The following is a 25721-nucleotide window of genomic DNA, read 5'->3' as shown; positions in this document are numbered from 1 at the left end:
GTGTCAAGCAATGTCATATTATGTCAGTATATCAGCTGACTTATTTATTTTTTAATAAATTGGACATTTAAATCTTGAAATTCACTATGTAATATGTGTGAATTTGGAAGATTTGGACCACTTATAGGTGCAATCGATGAAGGAACTTCAAACGTAAAATTTCTGGTAATATGAATAATACACTACAAATAAATACTTTATTTCCTAAGTTACGCCGAAAAGACGGCAATTTAAAAATAAATATGTATTTTGTAATGATACAGAAATGTAGCACTAGTGATTATGAAATTAAATAGACACTTAATAAGTATTACTGAATTATTTATATTTATGTTACAGATTGAATTAATTTGATACCAAATACACGTAACATTATTAAAATAGAACTAATAATAGTAAATTATTACGTTTAAGGTGTTTGCGGCCAATACATCAGAGGTGTTAACATACCATCAAATATCTCTGAAGAGGTTTAGCCCTCAGGAGGATGGGTTGAACAAGATGCTTTAGAAATCCTAAATGCAGTGCTGGAATGCATAGAGGTATTTTACTATAAGGCCTCTGCATTAACTTCTGTTTACATCAATAGTGAAGCATTTGTATACTTTGCTCAGTTACATTTTTATACTTTTCTTTTGTTATGATTTGAATTTACAAATATTATAAAACTAGTGTTTCTATCTTACTAATAAAAATAAAACAATTGCATATATTACAAGAAAGGACAAAATAATTTAAACTTTATATTTTCAGGTAACAACAGACAACTTAAGGAAGTTGGACATAAACCCTGCTGATGTAGTAGGCATTGGCATAACAAACCAAAAGAGACAACAATAGTTTGGAACTCACTCACGGGGCAACCACTTTATAGTGCAATAGGTAGTTCAAATTAACTTACAAATATATTCACACTCAATTATCCTAGGCCATATTTTTATTTTTATTTAATGCTTTTTGTTGTCTGTTTCAGTGTGGTTAGATGTAAGGACTTCAAGAATTGTTGATGATCTTACAAAATTAAAGGGAGCACAATGCATTAACGCTGTTGTTCAGACTAGTGGGCTTCCATTGTCAACATATTTCTCATCTGTTAAATTAAAATGGCTACTTAAAAATGTTACTGCTGTGAAAGATGCTGTGGCTGCTGGTGAATGCCTAGCGGGCACTGTGGACTCCTGGCTTATATGGGTAATGTATATTAACATAGGGCCATTGTGATTGGCTAATATTGAGATACAACAATATTAGCCAAATATAATGGCCCTATGGCTACGCATTGTGAAGGCTGCCATGTAGTTAGCACTTAGAGACTTATTATCATAGCTTTACTCCGTCCTTAGATAAAAAAACATCTATGAATAAGGGGGTAAGATTATTGCATGTTTTATATACATAGTAGTTTAAATCTTATTTTTAGCATTAATAAACAATCACTACTTACATCCTTACATATTATTAAATGAAGTCCCCCGCTGTGTCTGTCTATATATCTAAATGCATTAACTCAAAAACTACCAATTGCATTTTTACCAATGGACAGAGTGGTTTAAGTTGATGATTCACATGATTCATGAATGATAATTCATTAATAGTTTGTAAAATTGCTAATATATGATGATGATTGTTAAAGATGATGAAAAATCAAGGTAACTAGGAGCTTTCATTAAGAATGCTGCTTAATTCCTTTGAGTTATTAAAAAAGATAATTTCTACACTCACACATGATGTGGTAATTGAAAATATATTTAGACTAATACATGTACAATCCTTATCAAATTAAATATGTTACCTTAAGCATTTCATGCATTATAATTGCAGAATTAAAATTCGCAGTCAGACAGTTAGTGGTGTGAAAGCCCCAGGACCCGGTTAGCACATATAGACCTTGGTCCTGCGCCTGATCTCTCTGGTCATGTCAGATTGCCATCTCACCGAAATATGAGTGTGAAGGAACAGAGTGTTTCTGTGTATTACGCACATACATGGGCACTATAATATCCCTTGCGTACTTGGCTGATTTCCGTTGAGATTGGCCACCATTGCCGAAATACGGTTAGGAAGCAATCAATCAATCAAATTGTATTTTGCATGTTTAGAACCTCACTGGTGGCGTTCATGGCGGAATACACGTAACGGATGTGACAAATGCCTCTCGCACACAACTTATGTCTTTGAGAAGCTTACAATGGGATAAAGGACTCTTACGATTTTTCGACATACCGCCTGAAATTTTACCAAAGATAAAAAGTTCAGCAGAAATTTATGGCTACATTTCTTCTGGACCACTTCTAGGCGTACCAATCGCAGGAGTTAGTTCACTTTTTATGTATTATTTTTTTTATATTTTCCACATTTGTATTGATAATTAACTAAAAGTCTTTTGCAGTGCTTAGGAGATCAACAAGCAGCTCTAGTCGGTCAAGGATGCATGAAATTTGGACAAGTTAAATGTACTTTCGGTACTGGGTGTTTTCTTTTATATAATACAGGTAAACCATTATGGCAATTACAATAAAAGTGCATCGTATTTTTATTAATAGAAAATATATTTTGTCCTTTATTAATATATATCACACACAAGACTATTGTTGTAAATAAGTCTGATATTGTGCTCGATACTCGATATCACCAATCGATAGATCGAGTTGCATGTCGGGCAAAACTTGTTGACGTCACCAATCCGCATGACGATAACCTTGTTAGGTCAAGAGTTAAATTTGGCACATGAGGTCAGTAAGATGTGGGATGTTGACTCTATTATTGTCTCGATTGTCGTGTCCGTCATGGGTTGAAACGAAAAAGCCTCGACCAACATCTCCAGAGGCTATAGATTGATTGTTGTAAAAAGTCGAACTTTCAATATAAAGAGAATCATAATAATGTGTTTCAGGTGATTCAATCGTACACTCCCAATATGGACTTTTAACCACAGTAGCTTATAAATTAGGACCAGATAGTCCTCCGGTTTACGCATTAGAAGGATCTGTGGCAATAGCTGGTAGGCAAAATTTTTATTATATATATTAAAAAGAACACGTTTTTCTTTAAAATTAAATTGTTTTGTTACAATATCCTATTTTCTGAACATATAATATGTCAATTACCTTCTGCAAGATATGCAAATTTGTGCAAGTTCCACATTCATGAATACATTATAAAATTCCATTAAATTTAAACAATAAACTCTTGTGCAGGAGATACTTTACAATGGCTTCGCGACGGACTCGAGATTTTAAGCGACGTAAAAGATTCTGAATTTCTAGCCGCTGAAGTGGATGACAAAGATGAGGGCAGTATTTGTTTTGTTCCTGCATTTAATGGATTGTACTCGCCTTACTGGAGAAAAGATGCCAGGGGGTAAGTCATTACATTATCACTTACATTTCAATGCCCCTTTAAATTTAGGTTTATGGTTCATTTGAAGTACAAAAGTACTTCAAATGAATATTTGATTGATTATTTTTCAGAATCATGTGTGGATTAAGTGGCATGACTCGACGGCAACACATAATTCGTGCGGCACTTGAAGCGGTGTGCCAGCAGACTCGAGCAGTAAGTGATGCGATGGCCACCGACTGCGCGCCGCTGCGACGGTTACTCGCCGATGGGGGCATGGCGCAGAACTCCGTTCTTATGCAAATGCAAGCTGATTTATTGGGAATTCCAGTGGTATGGAAAGTTAACAATATTTGTTTTTCTTTCCAACTTTTTGCCATCAATGTCTAAATCGACGGTCCCTAAGAACAAAATCTCATTTGCAAAATATAAATTAAATTAAGTTTTGATAACAATTTAATTTTTGATAACAATCAATAGTTTTGAAATGAGTAATTTACATTAAAAAAGCGGCAATAGCTTAGTTGGTTGTGGAACGAACTGCCGAGACGAATGTCCGCAGGTTCAAATTCCAAGGGCACACACCTCTGACTTTTCTAAAAAAATATGTGTATTTTTCGTGAATTATCGCTTGCTTTAACGGTGAAGGAAAACATCGTGAGGAAACCTGCATACCTGAAAAGTTCTCTATAGGAATTTCGAGGGTGTGTGAAGTCTACCAACCCGCACTAGGCCAGCGTGGTGGACTAAGGCCTAATCCCTCTCAGTGGTAGAGGAGGCCCGTGCCCAACAGTGGGACAATATATAATACAGGGCTGATAATATTATTTTATTATTAATTGACATTGAATTGATATTTTCACTTAATTTAAAACCTTCATACTGCAACTAGAGCATTTTGCAGATGAGATTTTGTTTTTGGGACCGTCGAAATATGTCAAATGCGAGCAGTCACTGCAAATCTTTTCTGGCTTCTTCGCATGAGTTTGAATAAGGTGTGCTTGTTCCACATAATATGCTGCTTGTTTGCACCTCCTTCAGCTCGCTCCTTATACCTACAGCTTTTCATAGTTGCTTTTAATAATCTGCGGGACAATAATAATAGCACAACTTGCGCGCATCACGAGTCCAGCGTGCGTATGCTTCGCTCGGGGCGTCCGAATCTTCGTAAACATGCACATTCAGATTTGGCGTACCCATATTAGTTTTGTCACGATTTGATTAAAGACATTTAGAGCTTGCTGTATTACACCTAACTATTTCAATTTACATGTGTTCTTTAATGGTTTAAAGAACTTTGGTATGTTTGCAAGATTCGTCCATTGATGATGGAAAGTACCGCCCTTGGAGCCGCAATAGTGGCTGGGCGAGCACTCCAGGTGTGGCCTACAACAACGCCGAGTCCGCCTGCAGACACATTTTTGCCCTCTATTTCAAGTGAAGGTATAACGCTTACTAATAATTGTAGAAAATAATAATTTGGCTGACTTCTAGCTACACAAACACAAATTTAACGTGAAGTAAAATTGAGATTTTTTTTTCTAGAAAGAGATATGCGACGCGTCCGTTGGGAAGAAGCGCTCAATCGATGTATGAACTGGGCAAATGACAGTAACAACGACTCGCAATTGAAGGAAATATCAGGTAGTGTATCAGTATAGCCTAACCGTAAAAAAATTGAATGCCGTATGCCATAATGAGCCTGGGTAGATACCAAATACTAGATAGATCCTGCTAAGCACCAGTTGACTGGTGATTGATTTTAAAGGACTGAAGCCAATATAATGATATTTATAAAGCATTTCTTGTTACCTTGGGGAATGTTGATTAATAAAACCGATTTTATTACATAGTTATAAAACTTATAATTTAATCATCTTTTACATTTCACAGATGAGGAGGACAAAACAACGACCGTGTTGCCGCCGGGACTATTTTTCCTTGGTACAGCGTTTCTTCTGATTATAGCCGACAAATTAAAAGCCATTTAGCATATTGTAGTCTCAAATGCATAATATAGTATGCAGTATAACATTTGAGCGCCAAAGCTAGTTTGTTTAAAAAAGTATTAATTTATTTGTAGTGAAATTGTTAATTACCTGTTGTTAATCAAAATGTGTAAAATAATATTTGGTTTTATTTAACCTCTTATTACATACGAGTTTAATTAAACAATTTCTTTTAGTTATTTCATACACAAGTTATAGTCGTTTGTTTTACTTACAGTTACATTAAGTAAATAAATATTTTGTCATATACATAATGTTACCCTTTGATGACGGCAATAGGCCTTAATTTAACAAGTTTTTCTTGCTTATTCCTGCAGAATGACATGTATTAACAACATCTGTTACGTTTTTGTACGATTCTGGAGCTTCTTCCATCACTAGTTTAGGTGAAGCAACTCTAATAGAGATACCCATGGACTCCAACTTCGAGAGCACGTCCATGTAGTCTATATTTCTTCTAGATTTCGCACGCGATAAAGCTCGGCCCTAAAAATATAAGTATTATAATTTTAGTTATACATATATATTATGTTCACACTAAAAATATGAAAGTTCGGTTGTTTGTTACTCAGTTATGCCAGAACAGCTGAACAGAGGGCCTACCATCATCTTTTATCGAGCGACTCAGTATTGATTCAGTTCAATATAGGTTTCTAAACTGAATCGGGTTATTTCGTACCATCATGTCATTAACTCACTATCGCATTTGAGTCGGAACTCGGTGGATGAGTGAATGAAATTTGTCTCTGGTCTGTTCGCTACACAACAAATTAAAAGGGATAGCCCTATACGCATTGTATAAGTGTGTTTCGCTTGTTCAATACTTCGAGTTCTGCGTTCCGAAACCTTAGTTAGTTAATTCCCGATAAGTTACCGTTTATTTTGTTAAAAGCAAATAAATTAAAAATTACTAATATATACGGACTGTAAATAAATTAATTGAAAGGCGGGTATTAACTCGCTATAAACTTAATTTAATACCTTGATTTAGGTGAAAATATTTTATCGTTTGTATTATTATAAAACTAAATTTAGATTTCTGTTTCGAGTTAAAAACCGCACCTCTCGCTTTTGACAACAGTGTCGAGTTCGCGGTTATTGTTTATGTTTTAAATTCTTGGAGTGTTAAACTGTGTTGTGATTAAAGTTTTTTATATTTGTGTTTTGTAATAAATAATGGCGTAAGTATATGTGCAAGTTCCAATGCATTTTTAACTAATTATTAAACTGTGGAAAAAAACAATTCTAAAGATATATAACTTTAAGAAATAAAGTGGTTTAAGTGCCCTTTGTTTTATAATTTTTTTATAATTCGTCCGACATCTAAAAATAAAGTTATTAGTCACTTTTTTAAATCTGAAAATACATATATCCAAAATATAAACCAAAATATTAGGACGAATTTATTTACCTTTATTAAAAAAAATCACGAAGTCCGACAACTTTACACGACAAAATACAAATGATGTATAAACGAAAAAGCATTCGACTTTACTGCATTCTCATAAAACAACTTAAATACAACATTTCTTGCACTTTTTTTCGCGGTGTTATTTCGAGTGTTTTTGCCCGAACGCAAGTCACAAGTGGCCACTTATACTTTCTAGGAGCACACATGTTGCAACACTATTACTTTTTAAAACAGATATTGCTATTTTTTTGTGTTTAATAACAAACAAGACCAATCCAAGCACAAAAATATTAACTTGTTTTGAATCGCTTATTTTGACAGATAGCCGACTCAGTTTAGGTTCAATTGTACATATTGGTACGACAAAGAATGAATGATAGTCGATTCCGATTCAATATTGAACTTGATTATGCGGTGACGTATATTGGTCGTGTTTGACGACATCATGGTACGAAATAGCGAACCAGTTCAGTTTAGGTCCTGAACTGAGTCGGAATAAGAGATGATGGTAGGCTCACTGATCTGAATAAAATTTGGGGCAAAGATCCTATTACAAGGCTACGTTTTAGCCCGTGGAAATATATAGCGAAACTTTTATCACAGAAAACTATTTCACGCAGGCGGATCCGCAAGCAAAACCTAATACGTAATAAAATTTTAAATACTTACAGCTCCATGGCAAGTACTTCCGAAGGTCTCAGTCATGCCTTGGTGTGTGCCGGTAAGCACGTAGCTGCAAGTTCCCATAGTACCACCAATCAGCACAGGTTGTCCAGTAAGCTGATAGTCAACGGGAATTAATGGGTGGTGCGGCGGGAATGCTCTTGTAGAACCCTAGAATGATAATTGTGCAATAAGTTTAGTATTTATGTGAAATTTGATTAAGGTAGAAACTCATTTAATTTTGGAGTTGGTTATAGTATCATGGCTATAAAATTGTTTTAATATCTGGGAAGAAAAGTGCAGTGGGTGGAGTTTAGGATTGCATGTGGTTTAGCAAAAGTACCTTTCTGTGCACAAGCAAAGTTTTTACTTTTCCATCAACAATGTGCTCTTCAACCTTGGCTATATTGTGGGAGACATCATAAATGACATGCATGTCCAAGTCATCAGGAGCCATTTTAAACTGTTTGGCAAATGCTTGGCGAGTCAAGAAGGTCATGGAACTACGGTTAACCCATGCGAAGTTAGCCGCCGCCGCCATAGCCTTCAAGTAGTCTTGACCTTCAACAGAATGAATTCGCGCACAAGCCAGTTGTCTGTCATTGGTTTCAATTTTGTCTCTTTTCATGGCTTTTTCCATTTGTACAAGAGCATCAGTAGCAACTTGATGACCAAACCCTCGACTGCCAGAATGAATCATCACACAAACTTGACCAGTCCTCTCTAAACCCATTTTTCCTGCAGCATATTTGTCATATATTTCATCAACAACTTGTATTTCTGCATAATGGTTGCCAGCTCCCAGCCGTACCTAGCTGTGGCAATCCTCTTTTTTTGGCTCTTAAACTAACTTTGGATGGGTCAGCATTTAACATCCTCCCATATTCTTCACAATGCTCTTTATCCTCAGCCCACACGTAGCCTTCACGCAGAGACCAATCCATGCCCATTTCTAAAGCTTCTTCCATGTCACGTGCATTCATAGGAATTATACCTTTAGAACCCACACCAACAGGTATGTGATCAAATAAACTCTGCGCTAATTGTTCCTGTAAATAAAATAAAATGTTATCTTACTTCTTAGTAATATTGCAAATGTGATAATTAGTGGATATGTTTGGATATTTGTATGTAAGCAACATATAGTTATCAATTAAAAAAAAAATATTCAAAATATTAAAACATTATGTTTATGAATCTCCCAAAAAGTATATACCTTTATTGGTTGAACATCTTTTTCATGCAAATTGGTTCTTAGTAGACGTACACCGCAATTAATATCAAATCCTACACCACCAGGAGAAACTATTGATTTTGGATTTGACATGTCAAAAGCAGCCATGTTTCCTGAAAAATAATGTTGATAACCATATTATTCATTTTACAAAACTTAGAAAATTATTACAGTCATATATAAAAGTAAAAGTGGTGATTACATAAATGGATCAACAAAATAAAAAATGTGACAATTAAAGCTTGATAACAATCATTTCACAGAAATAATTAGCCAATTCGATAAGAGCTAATAAGTTTATCTACAACTGATTCCATTTACACAATGTTGTTCCTCTTCACCCCTTCATTCCTTTTTACCACTATTAAAAAATTTTGGAGCTTAATATTATAAGTATTTAATAACATAATTACAACAACTGTTTTACTACAAAAAATTCTATTCAGGTAAGGAAAACTAGGAAATTATTTTATTATTATTATTATTGTTTGTTATCAGGCAGGCAGTATATTTAACTGATATGCCTGTATCCTGTAATTCTCAATTCCAGTTTCACTTCCCAGCAAAATATTTGTCGTTTATTTTTAAACATGTTCACATTTTCTGCTGCAACCACATCCTGTGGGAGGTTGTTCCACGCTCTTACTACTCTGTTCGTCAAGAAATGCATATGTGGTTTGTTATTGGACATGGTGGAGATTAGTTTTTTGTTATGGCCCCTGAGACGTACATTGGTGTCTTGGTTAAATAGGTTATGGAACCCCTGGATGTCATAGTGTCCATTTAATATTTTATAAGTTTCAATGAGATCACCACGGTGCCTGCGATCCTTTAGGGTGGTTAGTTTCAATACTTCAAGGCGTTCCTCATATGGACGGTGTTTCAGAAGCTTTGGCATCTTTGTGAAACTACGTTGCACTTTTTCCAATAGCTCAATATCCTTAACAAAGTATGGGTTCCACACTTGAAAAGCATACTCCAGAATTGGTCGAATAAATGTTTTATAGATTTTCAGCATCATTTCCGGGGTCAAATGCCTAAAAGCTTTCTTAACCAGATAAATAAGACTATTCGCCTTTTTGGTGACTGACATTATATGTTCGCCCCACTTTAAATTTTCCGTAATTTTTACGCCGAGATCGGTTTGCATCTTGACTGCCAATAACTGCTCATTGTTCAATCTATATGGAAGGCGAGGGTTACGAATACCTATATGTAGTACGGTGCACTTGGAAATATTCAAATTGATAAGCCATTCCTTTGACCAGTTTGCAATTTTGCTTAAATCATTTTGCAGTTGTTCATAATCCAATAATGGGTTCGCAAATATCTTAGTATCGTCGGCGAATATGCTAACTTCACATTTCAGGCATTTGGGAAGGTCGAAAGTATAAATTATGTACAGAACTGGTCCAAGAACTGATCCCTGTGGTACACCACTGTAAATTTCTCGTTGTTCTGACAATGTATCACCAATCCTCACTTGGAAAGTTCTTTGTCTCAGAAATGACTCAATCCAGTATAGTAGTTTACCGCGTATACCTACATGTTCCAGTTTTTGTAGGAGCCTTCTAATTGGAACCTTATCAAAAGCTTTTTCATAGTCCAGGTAGATGACATCCACGGGATTTCTAACATTAAAAGATTTTGTCCATGTTGATAGACACGACAGTAAATTTGATATAGTAGAGCGGTGTGGACAAAAACCGTGTTGTTGTTCTTCTACCCTTATTTTCTACCCTTCTTTGTATTATCTTTTCTGTATTGTTATATCTACATGTTAGATTTAAACAATAATATTAGCAAATTTGATTACATTTTAGACAAAACAAATTTAATCTATACAGTGTAATTTGGCATTGTGTTATTAAATGAAACGGCATTATATTATATTATTTACTTCTGCTAACATTGGGCTAAAATGGATAATACACAACATAACATAAATATGGTTTTACTTTTCTGATTTTTTGATCATGACCCTGTGTACACAAAAAAAATCATTACAGCTATCAATACTATTATATAAAGCTGAAGAGTTTGTTTGTTTGTTTGAACACGCTAATCTCGGGAACTACCGGTTCAAACTGAAAAATTATTTTTGTGTTAGATGGCCCTTTGTTCGCGGAGTGCTAAAGGCTATATATCATCACGCTATACTCAATAGGAGCTGTAATGGCTAATCCCAGGAACTATCAGTTCGAACTGAAAAATTCTTTTTGTGTTGGATAGCCCTTTATGCCTGGAGTGCTATAGGCTATATATCATCACGCTATGACCAATAGGAGCGGAGCAGTAATGAAACATGTTGCAAAAACGGGGAAAATTATTAGTTTTGAGAGCTTCCGTTGCATGCGCTGCGTAAACGTTTAAAGTTATACAATAATGATGTATGACGGAATTATTCCTCTAAAAAAGTTCTACAAAAATATATTATAAAACAAAGTCCCCCGCTGCATCTGTCTGCTTGAACATGTTAAACTCAAATATTAAGATGAAATTTGGTATGCAGACAGTTTGAGACCCTGGGAAGAACATAGGCTCCTGGGAAAATACATAGTGTGACTTTTATAACAGAAAACCTTAGCCAGAAAAACTTTATAACGCGGGCGGAGCCACGGGCAAAAGCTAGTTTTACTATAAATACTTCATTTTACTAGGAATATAATCACCAACTATCATATTCAATTAAATTCATTTTGTGATAATATAATGAACATATTCCTTATCCTTCCATTTTTCCAAATAAAAAGTGTAGCTAAATTGAATATGTTGCACATCATTGCTTAGGTGAAAATACAAACACCATTCATTTTTATAGTTATGAAAAGAGATAAAAACTTTGTCTTATTTACAAAACAAGAGATACCAAGACTCATCAACAATAAAATGTGTGAAAAGAATATTTGTGACTTTATTAATTTATTTTATTGACTTGTCTCTAAACAAGATTGTACTGGAGCAGTATATGCAATACAAGGTACTTTACTTATTTAAAACAATCTTATATTTTGTCTTATGGGTTTTGCTAGTAGAGCATTAAGATGTAATGTTCACCTAAATTACTAGAAAAATTAAGTAGGCATAAATAACAAAAATAATAAAATAACAATGAAATAAATATTTAAATTCTTCATTATAATGCCTTACTGTCTTGATGAGATAATGTATAGTCAAAAAAATATTAATCTAGGTAAGGCATGTTACAATATTTATTATTAATTTATTTTACACTTTATATACATCTATGTGTAAAGGTGGACTTAATGCCAAAAGCATTCTCTACCAGTCAACCTTTGGGTGATGCAGAGACGAGAATAATATAGGTAGGTATAAACACAATAATACACCATTTTTAAAATATTCTAAACAAAAAGCTTATCAGATCTGGCACACAAAGTAACTGATATCTGTTATATGGACGCAATAATTATTGTCCGGATTGTCATTTCTGTCAGCAGATTGATATTGAGTCTGTACCAAAATCTTCAGATGCGCTCTATAGGCCAAGAGCCATATACAATAAGCAATATTCCTGCATATGGGTTGCATTGCAAACAGTTTCTTCACTTTGAATCCCCTAATAACCAGTGGCTTGGGTTACGAGGAGATGGATTCATTTTTTCAGTATATTTTTATTTGCATTGATTTCCTTTTAGATATACATATATAAAAAGAATAAAAATTACTTTCAAGATAAATGTAGTTGGTATCAGCTACACATTGTTGTAGATAATTTAGTTGAATAGATTGTGGGTTTAACCCCCAATTAGTGACACCATTCCTTACTGTATTTCATCATCCCAATTATAATCTTTAAATGTTGGATAATGCACCAATGATGCTATAGCAACATAGATAATCAATACTGCTATGGGAAATTATAATCTCAGAAATGAATTCAGAAGGATCCAGATCCAATTGTACAACACATATACAAGGTGATATAAAATAAGTAAGTCCTGTGAATCCCATGCCCACAATCTTTATCACAAAATAAAAAATATTGTGCAACATTAAAATCGAAGCCAGAACAAGACCAAAGTTCTTCGAAATTTCTCAAATAATGAACCGCGACAAATAACCCTAAAAATAATTATTAATAAAGCAATTGTTTAAAAAAAAAAAAAATATAGTAATTAAACACACTTTTTTTTACCTATAGCAAATCCATAGCCCGAATGAACGTCGGGTAAGCCCACTGACCGGCCAACGATGCCCGGCAAGGCTGCAACATTTGCGATCTGTTTCACGCCAGGAAGAAACCCTCCGGTCATGCCAGGCCTGCACGCATTTCGCAGTTCATCTAACATTAGTTTTTCAAGTGTATTATTCACATAAAATACTCCTTCGACATTCATATTAGGTTGGAATCCCATTTTAATTTTCCAACAATATGGGTTGATCTTCTCCAAATATTTCAGCTCCTCGTTATACTGCCTTACGACCATCTTGATGAAAAATTGTATCAATAAAAAATAATTACTAATATTAACCGAAGTAGACCGTGTAAGAACGAACAAATCACCGGTAGAAATTCTAGTAAGAGTTGACACCTTAAAATTATGTTAGATCCACAGCAGCAGTGGACAATTATAACATTTTGTGTAATAATGTTCATGTCAAAATTTTCTGAGAATGATTATATATCTTAATTATGTTACATAGAGTTTAGTTTTGGTTAACAAAACTTTAGATTACATCTTGTACCAACATAATAGACCTAAAAATTTATAAAGTATGTTGGCTATCAGAATAACTGACAATTAGCCGCCATTATTGACGCTACAATTATTATTGTTGGACTTTATTTGCTAATTCTTTGTAATTGCGATTTAGTTCAATAATAACTCAATTTTCTGCCGAATACGTTGAGTTGAGCCTGCTTCTCCGTTTCGTGTATATTTTTTCTTAAAAGAAATTTGTGTCGGGTATGTTTACGAAATAGTAACTCTTATTATTCCGAGACATAGAATTGTGTTTACATTTGTATATTTTATTGATTTTGTGTGCTACAATGGAAAAAAGAACTAATAAAAAAGGCACTTGCGAAATCTACGAATTTGCCTTTGCAATGATTGTAATCATGGTAATTGTCGATTAGATATATCTGTAAGGTATCATACTGTTCAATTTCTATATAAAATTGGAAATAAATAACTTAAAAATTGTACTGAAGTTAATTTTTGAGTAAGAGACCTAAATACTGTATACAATTTATATATAAGAAATCCGCGTAACATTATTGTATATTTTGTAATAATAATTTATTATTATATAAAAGGAATTATTTAAAATTGTGGACATTTTACTTATATTCTAATTTATAAATAATTTATACCTGTGTAAGATTTATGGTTAGCAATTTTTATCTATATAAAATTATAGATCGAAAAAGGAACGTCCCTAGTGCGGAGCAGATTTATAGTAAGTTGGCATCCCTGCGTCATTTTTTATACCTAATATTGGTAGAAAATCTTACCTAAACTGAACTCATGTATGTTTACACATACATATGTAGTTATTAGTATATTACTTACTCTATGGTCCACAGTTGAGACCTGGATGCTCAGAACAAGAACAAGTTGTTGTTCTTGTTCTTTGCTTGTCATTGTTCTGAGCCAGGATGATTTTTTTTTCTTCGTTGTTTTTTTTTTTTTTTTTTCTTCGTCCTTAGAGGACAGGCTATAGTCTTACGACCATACTGCCTAGTCTTACGTATTTTCTTCGTTGTTAGAAGACAGGCTATAGTGTTACGACCATAATGCTTAGTCTTACGTATTTGAGAGTTGAAACCTCAGGTTGAGACTCAGGGTTGAGACCAAGTGACATTTTTTTTTTAATTTATTGCTGTCCATGGATACAAGACTACGTGACTCTCGAACAATGTTGTCAACTCCATCCTAGGAAACAACAGTAAAAGTGACCTAAATAGTTATGGAGGATAGACATAACCAGAACCATCTCGTGTTATGGAAGAGTGTCAGTCAAAAAGCTCCAAATAATAATAGCGCCATAGTAGCAAGTGGGTAAATTTTAAAGATTTAAGATAAAAAATCCAAAAATTATTAACGTACGATTTTGAATGAAACAAAATAATGCTTCCGCTTTGTTAGCGTAGAGATTTTATGTACTGCAGTTACAACCACTTACGTATGTACATCACTATATTAGTCATGCTCAAAATATATGGCGTGATCCAATCTATTTAGTTTTATTTGCGTCCGAGCTAATTAGGAAGTCACTACACAAACCTGCAAAGCATTTTTATTAATGAACATAGAGAAGCACAGACAATATATAAATTAGGCTAAGAAGGTGTAATGCTGATCTCTTTAGAATGACAATCCGGATGTTCGAACCCACCATCGAGTAGAGCATAGACTATAGACTATTACTATAGAGAGTGAATGTATCTCAAAATATCGATACTTTTTTTTTTATATATGTTTAGTATTTCATTATGTTTGTTGTATGTATGACGTATCACGTATATTATACAATCAGTTACAAATTATAAAACGTTTGATACCGTAAGACAAACAAAAATAAATTTTGACTAAAGCTCATTACAAGTGATTATTTTAACAAATATATCAGAAATTTCATTAAACCACTACACACTCAATATCAAAGTCACATGAAATTTTAGGAATATACTAGATAAATTTTATGTACGTCCTTAAAAAAGGCGGATTTAGTTTACACCAAAAACCGCATAAAATGGTAGTCATCTTCCATTGTTATTCAATTATATTGACCAGTGCTAGCTACACCGCTGAATACATGAATCCCAAAATATCTTTTTTTTTCACATTTGACCAAGATACCGTCCAGAGCTATGATTAATAACGTAAAAGGGTTTTTACAACATATAAGGCCTGTTGAAATTTTCCAGGATAAAATTTAGTCTAAAACTATAGATAGTTTTAGATTAAATTTTATCCAGGAAATTTAGGAGATGGTTTAAACCAAAAAAAAATGTTTAGAAGGAAGAATATTGATATGTCAAAATACAAATTATCGATAATGTTGTAAGCATCCCTATTTTTTGATTTCATAACCAGGGGTCAATTTTATGGAAGAAGTAGAAGACGATTTAGTGTAAATACTGTGTAAATCTACACAGATTGACGAAATTCTAAAACTTAATAAATTATTTTACACTGGAATCATGGCTGCATTAATGAAACTTTGTAATATGCCGGTTCTCCAAAGAAGTGTGTGGAATCACGTTAGAAGAACAAACCGAACCATTTCAACCTCAAAGAAAAACAGCGATTCTGCTACAACAACTTGTGAGACGGCAAATGAAGACAAGAACTGGGTGAGCTACGGATTCGATTACACTAGCAAGGAGAAGGATACTAACGCGCATAATGCGTCGTTTTTTTTTAGTGTCTCCTTATGTTTAGTAATTGGAGGTGCGTGTTGGGCTTATTCCCCGGACATACAATTGAGAGATTGGGCTCAGCGAGAGGCCTTTTTAGAACTACGTCGTCGTGAAAAGGCTGGGTTACCTCCTATTGATCCCAATTTCATTGATCCAAAACAAGTGAAACTGCCGGATGAGGAGTTGTGTGATGTTGAAATTATAATTTAAAATATTAGTTTCGGAAGGCAGTATGTATATACCATCATTGTAGATTTATACAGGTTGAACATTAATAATGAAAACCAAGGTGTAAAGTTTTCATGATGCAAATGGGAAATTACCAGGATTCCTCATTGTGAATGTTATGTCAATATAGCAAATAAATAAATATTAATGTTTTATTTGAACAATTCTTGTACCTTTTTTACTACAGTGATAATAATAATAATAGCACCAAGCTATTTTTAGAAGTAAAGCACAAAAATTCAAAAAGTAAAGGAAGTACCAGTATTTCTTTAGAAATAAAATTACATGTATTTATATATATATATATATATATATATATATATATATATATATATATATATATATAGCCTTTATTTCCATGCCTTACAATATAAAAGTAAATAAAATAAAATGGTTATGATATTCAAGAAGACGTGGTCCCTTCTCGGGTATAGGCCTCCTCCAACTGTCTCCATACTTTCCTATCTATTGCCTTCTGAGTCCAATCTGTGCCGGCAGTTTTAAGTATCTCGTCCACCCAGCGGTCTTTGGGTTTTCCTGCCCTTCTAGTTCCACTTGGGCCTGTCCATGTGGTTACGCGTTTTGTCCATCTGTTGTCTGTAGTCCGGGCAATGTGCCCTGCCCATTTCCATTTTAATCTTTTAGCGTGTTGTACTGCGTCTATTATTTTAGTTTTTCTCCTTATATTATCGATATTTTGTTTGTCTTTGAGCCTGATTCCTAGAACACTTCGCTCCATTGCACGTTGGCAAGAGCGTATTTTGTTTTTGATTTTGTTGGTGTAAATCCAAGTTTGAGCACCATATAATAAGCACGGGCAGCAAGCAAGAGTCCAAGACCTTTTTTTTCAACTTTAGTGGGAGTTTTGACTTTAATATTTCTTGGAAGCCCCAATATTTCTTCCAAGTAATGCTAATTCTACGTTCTACTTCCTCTTCGTGTCTTGTTTTTTTGAGAGCTATTTGCTTACCAAGGTAAATATAGTCGTCTACATATTCTATGCGTGCCTCGTTTACCGTTATAGGTCTCTGATAGCTATTTGTGGCGACTTTTGATTTCATGGTATTCAGTTGTAACCCAACGCTTTGGCTGGCTCTGTTTAGCTCTTCAAGCATCTTTTCCAGCTGATTTGAAGTGTTCGCGAAGAGTATGATATCATCTGCGAAGCGCAGGTTACTTAGGCACTCTGTACCAATTAGTATCCCTTTGTTATTCCAATCTAAATCCTTCATGACGTTTTGGAGTACAGATATAAATAATTTGGGTGATAACGGGTCTCCTTGCTTTACTCCTCTTCGTATGTAGAATGTTGGTCCGAGTCTATCTAGTTTTATTCTACTTATACTTTTTCGTATATGTCTTTGATTATATTTATATATATGGTTGGTATATTTTGTTGTATCAGTGCTTGCCAGATGCTTGCATGGGATATTGAATCGAATGCTTTCGCGTAATCGATATATGCGAGGTAGAGCGGACGATTAAATTCCAGGTGTTTTTCCACTACTTGGTCTAGTGTGTGGATATGATCCATAGTTGAATATCCCGGACGGAACCCGGCTTGTTCCACTGGTTGATTTGCCTCTATGATTGGCGCTATTCGTTTTCCTAAGCACGAGGCGAACAATTTGTACATGGACGGCAATAGGCTAATCGGTCTATAATTATTGATATCTGAAGGACTTCCTTTTGTATAGCAAAATAATTCGAGATTCTCCCAGTTTTTAGGTATCTCTTGTCTTTCCAGTATGATGTTGAAAAGAGTTGTGATGTGGTCTATTAGTACGTATTTCCCGATTTTCAGGCCTCGTTGGGGATGTTATCGGGACCCGGGCTTTTTTCATTCTTTAGTTTTTCTAATTGTTCCATTATTTCGCTGCTCTTAAAAGGCGCAATTGTATTATCTAATTCTATTTCGAATTTTATATACTCCTTAACGGCATTGTTTTCACTTTGATAGAGATCTCGATAGAAATCCGAGGCAATGTTAATAAGGTTTTCTCTTGTTTGTGATTTACTCGTTGTGGTCGGATCATTCAGAGTGAGTATCCACTTTTCTCGGTATTTAATTTTTTGTAAGCTTTTTTTTGACTTCCTGTAGTGATTAGGTATTTTTCTATTACTTCCATTCTGTGGTTTTCGTAGTCTTTTTTTAACATTTTATTTGTGGCTTTGTAAAGGGCTGAGAGTTCCTTTTTTTCGTCTTTGTTTTTAGCTGTATTTGACTGAAGTGCAATACGTTTTCTGAGGAGGTGTTTTGTTTCTTCTGTTAGTATGTCCTTTGATATTTTTCTTGAGCTGACTGATTCGAGGCTTTGTTTGATGGCCGTCTCTAGCTTCAGATAAAACGACTCTACATCTTCTCCGTTTTCCCACTGTATTGACTTTGATTTGTCTATCAGAGCCGCGTGATACGCCTGTTGGTTTTACGTCGTTTTGATAGATCAGCTTGAGTTCCTTTGAAAGATGCTCTGCTTTTCCTCAGGTTCTGTAATTGCAGTGTGCCTCTTAGTAGTCTGTGGTCACTAGGAAAAATACTATTTTTAAAACTTCGATGTTAGAGAATAGCTTTGGACTGTTGCTTAGAATATAGTCAATTTGGTTTTTGTAATGTTTATCAGGGGTAGTCCAAGTCCAGAGGTTTTTTACGTTTTTCCTGAATAGTGTGTTTATGATTTTAAATTTGTTATTTAATGCATATTGTAATAGCCTGTTGCCTCTATTGTTCCTTTCACCATAGCAATATGGTCCAATAATAAAATTTTCGGTGGGTTTCCTTTGTCCTATTTTTGCGTTGAAGTCTCCCATTAAAATTACTTTTCCTCTTGCCAGGTTTTGGGCCTCTTCGATTTGATTATAAAAAGCTTCTATTTCTTCTTCTGGTGCTTCAGAAGTCGGAGCATAGATTTGGATTATAGAAATTGTTACTGTTTCAAATTTCATGTTTAGTAGGCAGACTCTATCTGATATGCCAATGTAATTTTCAATATTGTTTTGTATTTACTTTTAATTAAAAATCCAACGCCATTCTGTCCTTGGATCTTTCCTGTATAACAGAAGATATGGTTTTCTTCCTCAATAATTTCATTTCTTTTCCTTCTGATTTCCGATAATCCTATAATATCATATTTTATATTGGACAGTGAGTATATCAGTAGTGCCATTCGCTGTGGTGAGAGTAGTGATCGAACATTATAAGTACAGATGTAAATATTGTGACGGGTTGGAGGGTTGTAGTCGTTCTCTATTTATTTTTATATACCTGTAGCAAACTTTATCCTTACACCAGTGATAATGATGATACAGGAAGAAGGAAATAATTATTAGTGCCAGTTTATAATAATATTTATTATTGAAAATATAAATCTATACGTACAAACAAAATTGTAGATATTTTAGGTCTGTACATCGTACATCAAATGTTTTGGAAGGAAAAAATCCTGGAAGGCGAGCAGAATAAGTAACAACGAAATCTATATGTTAATATGTGAAGAAAAAACTTAAACCCTTGCAAGCACATTATACACATGAAGGAGTATAAAATTTGGCATAATTTGTTTATATAGAGAAGGAGTGCAAGAGAGCCTCAATAACTTTCAAACTTAATGAATTGCAGTTGCATATCAACCATTACATTTGTATAAAATATTTTGATAAACATAACATTAACTGCCAATAAACAGTATCAATTCCACCCAGAGTTTCGTATATTGAGTACTGTGTGGCACAGAGTATTAATCTTGCTATAAGCAATCAGCATAACATTTATAGATACTTAGCAAAGTTATAGGGGGTGCATTTCTCTTTTTGTTTTGCAATGGGTGCTTTTTATATTATGTTAATATATACTCAGACCTCAGTTCAAAAACAGACGCGGCCATAGGGGCGGAGGACGAATCGAGCAAACATCCAGGGCCTCGCGCGGTGCTCTGGAGGACCTTTTGGCATCTTACCGATGAAACAATTAAAATCAGGGAGAATTTAGTATGCCCGGAGCAGAAGCGGCTCTAGCTCATGTGCCGCCCGTGCAATTAATTCCTTGGCGCCCCCTAGGAGACAATGTAATCTTTAATAAATTTGATAATATTAAATCAAAAGTTATTGTGTAAAGTAAAGAAGCCGCTCGCCGGCCTTAGCACGGGCGCAGGTTGTTTGAGACGGATGTAAAAGTATGTCTCTTTAAACGTGTGGCGAGTGGCGCCCCCTAGCACACTGCGCCCGTATGCGGCACACACCTTGCACAATAGGTAAAGCCGCCTCCGGCTCGTGGCCTCGCCTCAGTTTTCTTTTTTCTCCTGGAACCTCGTATCGGGTAGATTTTTGAGACGGGACAGTAAGGGCACCTCTCTTAACAGCTCAAGCAACAGGAACCATTTCTTAGAAGAATGTCCATAATATTTGAAGAAAGATCTGCATTTACAGATTTTGAAAAATATGTACATTTAGCAAGAAATCACGGCTATGTATGTACGTAAAAACTTTTTTTTGATGTTAATTCATCCTGTTGCTTATGATGATTGAAAGACTCTGTTGGACCTTTAGATGTTGAGGACTTGGTTACAAATTGCAAAATCGTTGTCCATACATTTTACAAGAAAAGGGACTGAAAAGCGCTCTTAAACATAACAAAACCAAACTGAACTGAAGACAAGTAGCCGCCATTTTTATTATAGTTTTTAAGGCTAAATCAAATGCTGCCTTCATAATTTTTCAAGCTACTTGGTCTTAAAAGAAAGAAGTCTAAAATAGCGGCAAGCTAATTGAATTTTAATACTTATTACGAATTATTTTACGGCCAAAGAAATGCCTAAATATTTATTTTGAAGGCTTATAATAACATCTTAGCTTATAACTAAAACATTCAAGATTGCACTTACTTTTACAAATAAGTACTGTAACATTACATGACGATTTTGCAACCACTGGCAAGTCAATATAAAGAACCTTAAATAAGTAGTAGGTAGAATGCTCGGGAAACTTCGGGTCGTGGCGAACATACTTTTTATATTTCTAAATTATTTCCCAACCTTTGATTCCCCAGATTCTATCATGTCCAAATAATAGATAACTGGACATTGGCTTAATGCAACTAAACTGCGGAGCCATTATACTTACCTGGAAATCGCATAAAAACAACTGTAGATGTTTAATTTTCGTATGTTTCCAGAATTTGGCCTAAATGCATTATATACTTACTTACTTAATATTATAAATACGCGGCACGCGAGAGAAACATCATCTAAAAATACGAATTTAATCAGGGGCGGATCTAGAATTTGTGGGGCCCTGGGCTGAAACTATTTAGGGCCCTATCTAAGTATGAGTACTTAGATAGGTTTAGTTGAGTTGTTTAGATAGGATTAGTTGAGACTAATAGCCATGTCAAAAAACTGTTTCTAGAATAATATATTATTATTATATATTCTTTATTGCACAAAAAAACATAAATATTACGTCAATCTACGCAAGTATTAGTTGTACAAAAGGCGACCTTATTGCTGTGATAGCAATCTCTTCCAGGCAACCTTTGGGAGAGAGAGAAACCGAAATAGTGATATATATATATATATATATAAGAAATATGAACCTCAATCATAAGCCATATTTTTATTTTAACTACTTTTTTTATAGTAAACAATATATGAAAAAATGGTAAAAAAACATGACTTATTTTAATAGTCCTCTGAAAAATGCAAATTTTTATTTTTTTTTCAAATTGAGGTTTATATAGAAGACACACATATAAAAGAAAGTAATTTTTCTGTGCCATTGATTTCGGATAAAAATTGTGGCTTCCATCGTGTACACCGACTGCTAAGTCGGATGACAACCTACGATGTGTATCAGCTAAAATGTCCGCTACTTTCTAAGTTATATTTTTGTAAAATATGAAAAAAACTCATGAATATATGTATAAAATAACCTAATAGTTTCAATAAATAATATTCATTTTTTATACCTTAAAAAAATAATGAAAATCAGCATGAAAACATCCTTTTATACGTATTTACCCCCTTAACTCAATTCATAGAAATATGCAATTTTTCATCAATTTTTTTTATGACATTATTACGTAGAAATTTCGTCCGTAAACCGACTTTACGGACAACCATTTTTAAATTCAAATTAACGCCTATTGTTTTGGCGGGTCTTGGGGGCCCCTTGTAACCTCGGGGCCCTGGGCTGAGCCCAAGCAGCCCTTAGGTAGATCCGGCACTGAATTTAATAAAGCATCCCGCTGTACTACTTTGCGCGCCGCAAGTTTGTGACGTCACGGCGCGATGGTAGAGCGCTACATTTTATTTATTTTTTCTACACATTCAAAGTTTAATAACTTTAATTTTTTTTAATACTTGCAAAAAAATCACCTTTATTAATGATATACCGTAATCTTACTATTCATATACTTATATAAAAAAGAAAATTTTTAAGTAACAAAATGTTCCTTATGGGTATTTTTTTTTATCTAATAGCATTGATTGTAAATTAATATGTTAAGCTTATGTACTTTAGGAGAAGATACGAATAAATTTCGATTACATATATATTTCCTTAAAATGCGATTAGCGCACCTTTTTGCTGGAGGTACCGCTTAATTTAATTTATGGCAAAACGTCATCATCATTAACACCAACATATAAGTATTTTAGTCAACTGCTGGACATGGGCCTCCGCCAATACACGTCATTTCACCCTATCTTCGACTTGCAATGTTCTTGTTGCAACCAGCTTCCGCCAGCGACCTTTCGCATACCGTCATCTAGCTAGGGGTCGTCCTTCACTGCTCTTGTCAAGTCGTGGTCTCCACTCAAGAACTTGTTTGCCCCAGCGGTTGTCGGCTCTTTGACAGATATGGCCAGCCCACTGGCACTTCAACTTACTAATCCAGTGTGCTATCGGTGACTTTAAAGTTCTCTATCGAATAACGGCAAAATACGTAGATAATAAAATAGACTAAGAACAAACCTTAGTACATTGTAAGATAATATAATGGCAAGACTACGACTGATAACAATTTTAAGAAGTAAAGTGTAAATTAATAACCTCTACATGCGCTTATCTAAAAGTAACCAGTGGAATTCAGATTTCAGAGCTCAGAGCGGCTTACGACCCTTTAACATGGACAATTTTCCCCCCAGACACCGCTGCATAAACGCTATTTTCATTAGCCACAATAGCATTAATACAAGCTTGTACACTAATTTCTCCTGCTGGTTCAAGTTTGTCGCCAGATATTTTCCACCTTCGTATGCATCCGTCCCAACCGCCTGTCCAGACGTCATTATTGCTGGTCGTCAGAGAGGTTACTATCATGTCACTGACCTATAAAAAATAATAAGTAAAATGTTAAGCGATGTCTGTAACATTTATGAAAAATATACTTATGCAGACTTTTATTTCGCATCATACGTACATAAATGGTTTAATATGCAAATGTTGTTAGCCATTCTGCATATTGAGATTAAGCAAGCAAATTACTATAAAACATTAAAATATATTCATCTACTATTTACCAGGGATATTATGGAGCTCCGTAACCGTAACCGAAACTATCGGATATCCGAAATAAAAATATATCCATAAACGTAACCGTATCGGTTAAAAAGTTTCGGATAAGTTATGGATAATAATATTATGTTTCGACAGGTTTTTTGTCGCACCGCTCACACGCCATCTTGTAAATGTAGTTTGTTTGTAATTTTTAGTCGTAACATAACCTCATTCATAAATAGTAAGTATTTTTTTTATTTAGGAGTAGTACTTATTTACTGAGTGAAGGAATAGTGGTGTGTTACGTACTAAATTGATTTATAAGGACAAAATGCGTCCAAAGTATTTACTTTAATTTGGACATGTTTTGATCAAGTTGAAGGCAATTTTGCAAAATGTAGACAGTGTGATAAAAACTTTTCACGGAGAGGAGGTGGCACTACTTCACTGAAACTTCATCTCAAATTAAAACACAGAGGTTTTCCAAACACCCATGTTCCCCTATTAGTTCATCGATAATTAATAATCGACGATGACGACGAACGATAGTTAGTAATCGTTGCCCTACTGTATTACAAAATATTTTTATTTTACTTTAATCTAATATCCGTAACCGAAACTATCCGTAACTAACGGATAATCCGAAATAATTACATATCCGTAACCGTATCCGAAACCGATATAATTTTATTCCTATATCCATATTCGTATCCATATCCGAAATATTATATCCATAACATCCCTGCTATTTACTATAACGTAAATAAAAAAATTAAAGTCGCCTGGGCATATAGAACGCAATGAAAAGACGCGACGTATATAAATTTAGTAATATTTCTTTGTTAAGGCGCTTTCTTACACTGCGCCTAACTTTTATATTGTATGTAAAAAGTGTACCTACCTTTACTTCGTGAAGAACTTTAAACGTTGTTTCAATTGATGCATCATGCATACGCAAATTATTTCCACCTCGAGCTAATATGAGAAGTCGGGATCCCGATATCCTTAGTGGAGCTCGACCTTCCATCGTGTGACGGGTAATAAACTTCGTCTTTGATTCCTCTAAAAAAATAATGTTGATTGTGTTTTTATTAAATATTAAGTAGGTACATAATTAGTTTTAGGTACCTATCCCTTGCTATAATACGCCTCAACAAAAAATATTTAACGGAAAATAGGTTCCTAATATACTTTCTTCTTGAACGATAAAAAGAATTCAGTTTACAAGGCACGGCTAACATTTTGTGCACCATTATAAATTTTTTAGTAGAGAAACCTGTTGGAAGGGCAGTTTTTTTAAGAATTAAATTTTAACCAAATAGATAATGAAATTCGTTTTGGGCATCACATGTGTGTGTATGTGTGTTTCAATTTGAACATTATGATATTACGAGAGTTTTGCAAATAATCGACTGTTCTAAGTACCTATAACTGTCCGTTCAACAGTTTCCCTACTTACCTAAAAACTGTCCTGTCTATATGTTTGTGCTTGTCTATACCTCACACATACATTTCTTAAACCTCACTCACCTGGTTTAATTTCAGTAACAGTAACGTCTAGATCACGGGCAGTAAAAAGATATGGCTCACTAAACCAAAGATCTTTTACTTCTTCCAATACATTATACTCTGGCTTTTCTACATTATTTTCGTATAATATCACCTAAAAGAAAAATACATTTGCATGTTTTTTCTAATATCTATCTCTTGGGAGGATTAAATGAGGGCTCGATGAGCACCTGTGATCATAGATAACTAGGTACAGTCAGCCAAAAGTAGCTAAATAAATATAAAATTACAAATCGTATTTATACTTTTATGTCCTCTTAACAGACCTTTTTTTATTCACTAAAATAAACTTGACTTTTGTTTAGTATTTATCTATAAGTTGCTGTTTAAAAAAATTAAAATACTTTCCAGTACTTAATGCTGTTACGCAAAGATACTTACATT

At 34.3% G+C, this 25721-nt stretch overlaps 2 protein-coding genes and 2 pseudogenes across 2 annotated transcripts; 2 read left to right on the top strand and 2 right to left on the bottom strand.

Moving 5' to 3' along the window:
- The first annotated feature begins 11 nt into the window (after nt 1-11).
- LOC119192018 lies at nt 12-5466 on the top strand (annotated as a pseudogene).
- Nucleotides 5467-5589: 123 nt separating this feature from the next.
- LOC119192019 lies at nt 5590-13298 on the bottom strand (annotated as a pseudogene).
- A 2403-nt stretch (nt 13299-15701) lies between these two features.
- Nucleotides 15702-16441, top strand: LOC115448176 (NADH dehydrogenase [ubiquinone] 1 beta subcomplex subunit 11, mitochondrial). Its single transcript, XM_030175520.2, has one exon. The coding sequence runs from the start codon at nt 15831-15833 to the stop codon at nt 16257-16259; it is 429 nt and encodes a 142-aa protein (XP_030031380.2). The 5' UTR covers nt 15702-15830; the 3' UTR covers nt 16260-16441.
- A 6807-nt stretch (nt 16442-23248) lies between these two features.
- LOC119192020 lies at nt 23249-25431 on the bottom strand (the record flags this gene model as incomplete). The annotated part of the gene is made up of 3 exons (XM_037445872.1): nt 23249-23600; nt 24670-24830; nt 25299-25431. Coding segments are annotated over 3 exons (513 nt in total), but the record flags the coding sequence as incomplete, so codon positions are not given.
- Between the last annotated feature and the right edge of the window lie 290 nt (nt 25432-25721).

Source organism: Manduca sexta, unplaced genomic scaffold, assembly GCF_014839805.1.
Source record: "Manduca sexta isolate Smith_Timp_Sample1 unplaced genomic scaffold, JHU_Msex_v1.0 HiC_scaffold_2252, whole genome shotgun sequence".
Classification (NCBI taxonomy): Eukaryota; Metazoa; Arthropoda; class Insecta; order Lepidoptera; family Sphingidae; genus Manduca; species Manduca sexta.
This window is presented reverse-complemented; position numbering and strand designations above follow the sequence as displayed.

Bases quoted from the DNA above. Each gene is read 5' to 3' on its own strand.
- LOC115448176 (XM_030175520.2), top strand. From the start codon at position 15,831: ATGGCTGCATTAATGAAACTTTGTAATATGCCGGTTCTCCAAAGAAGT.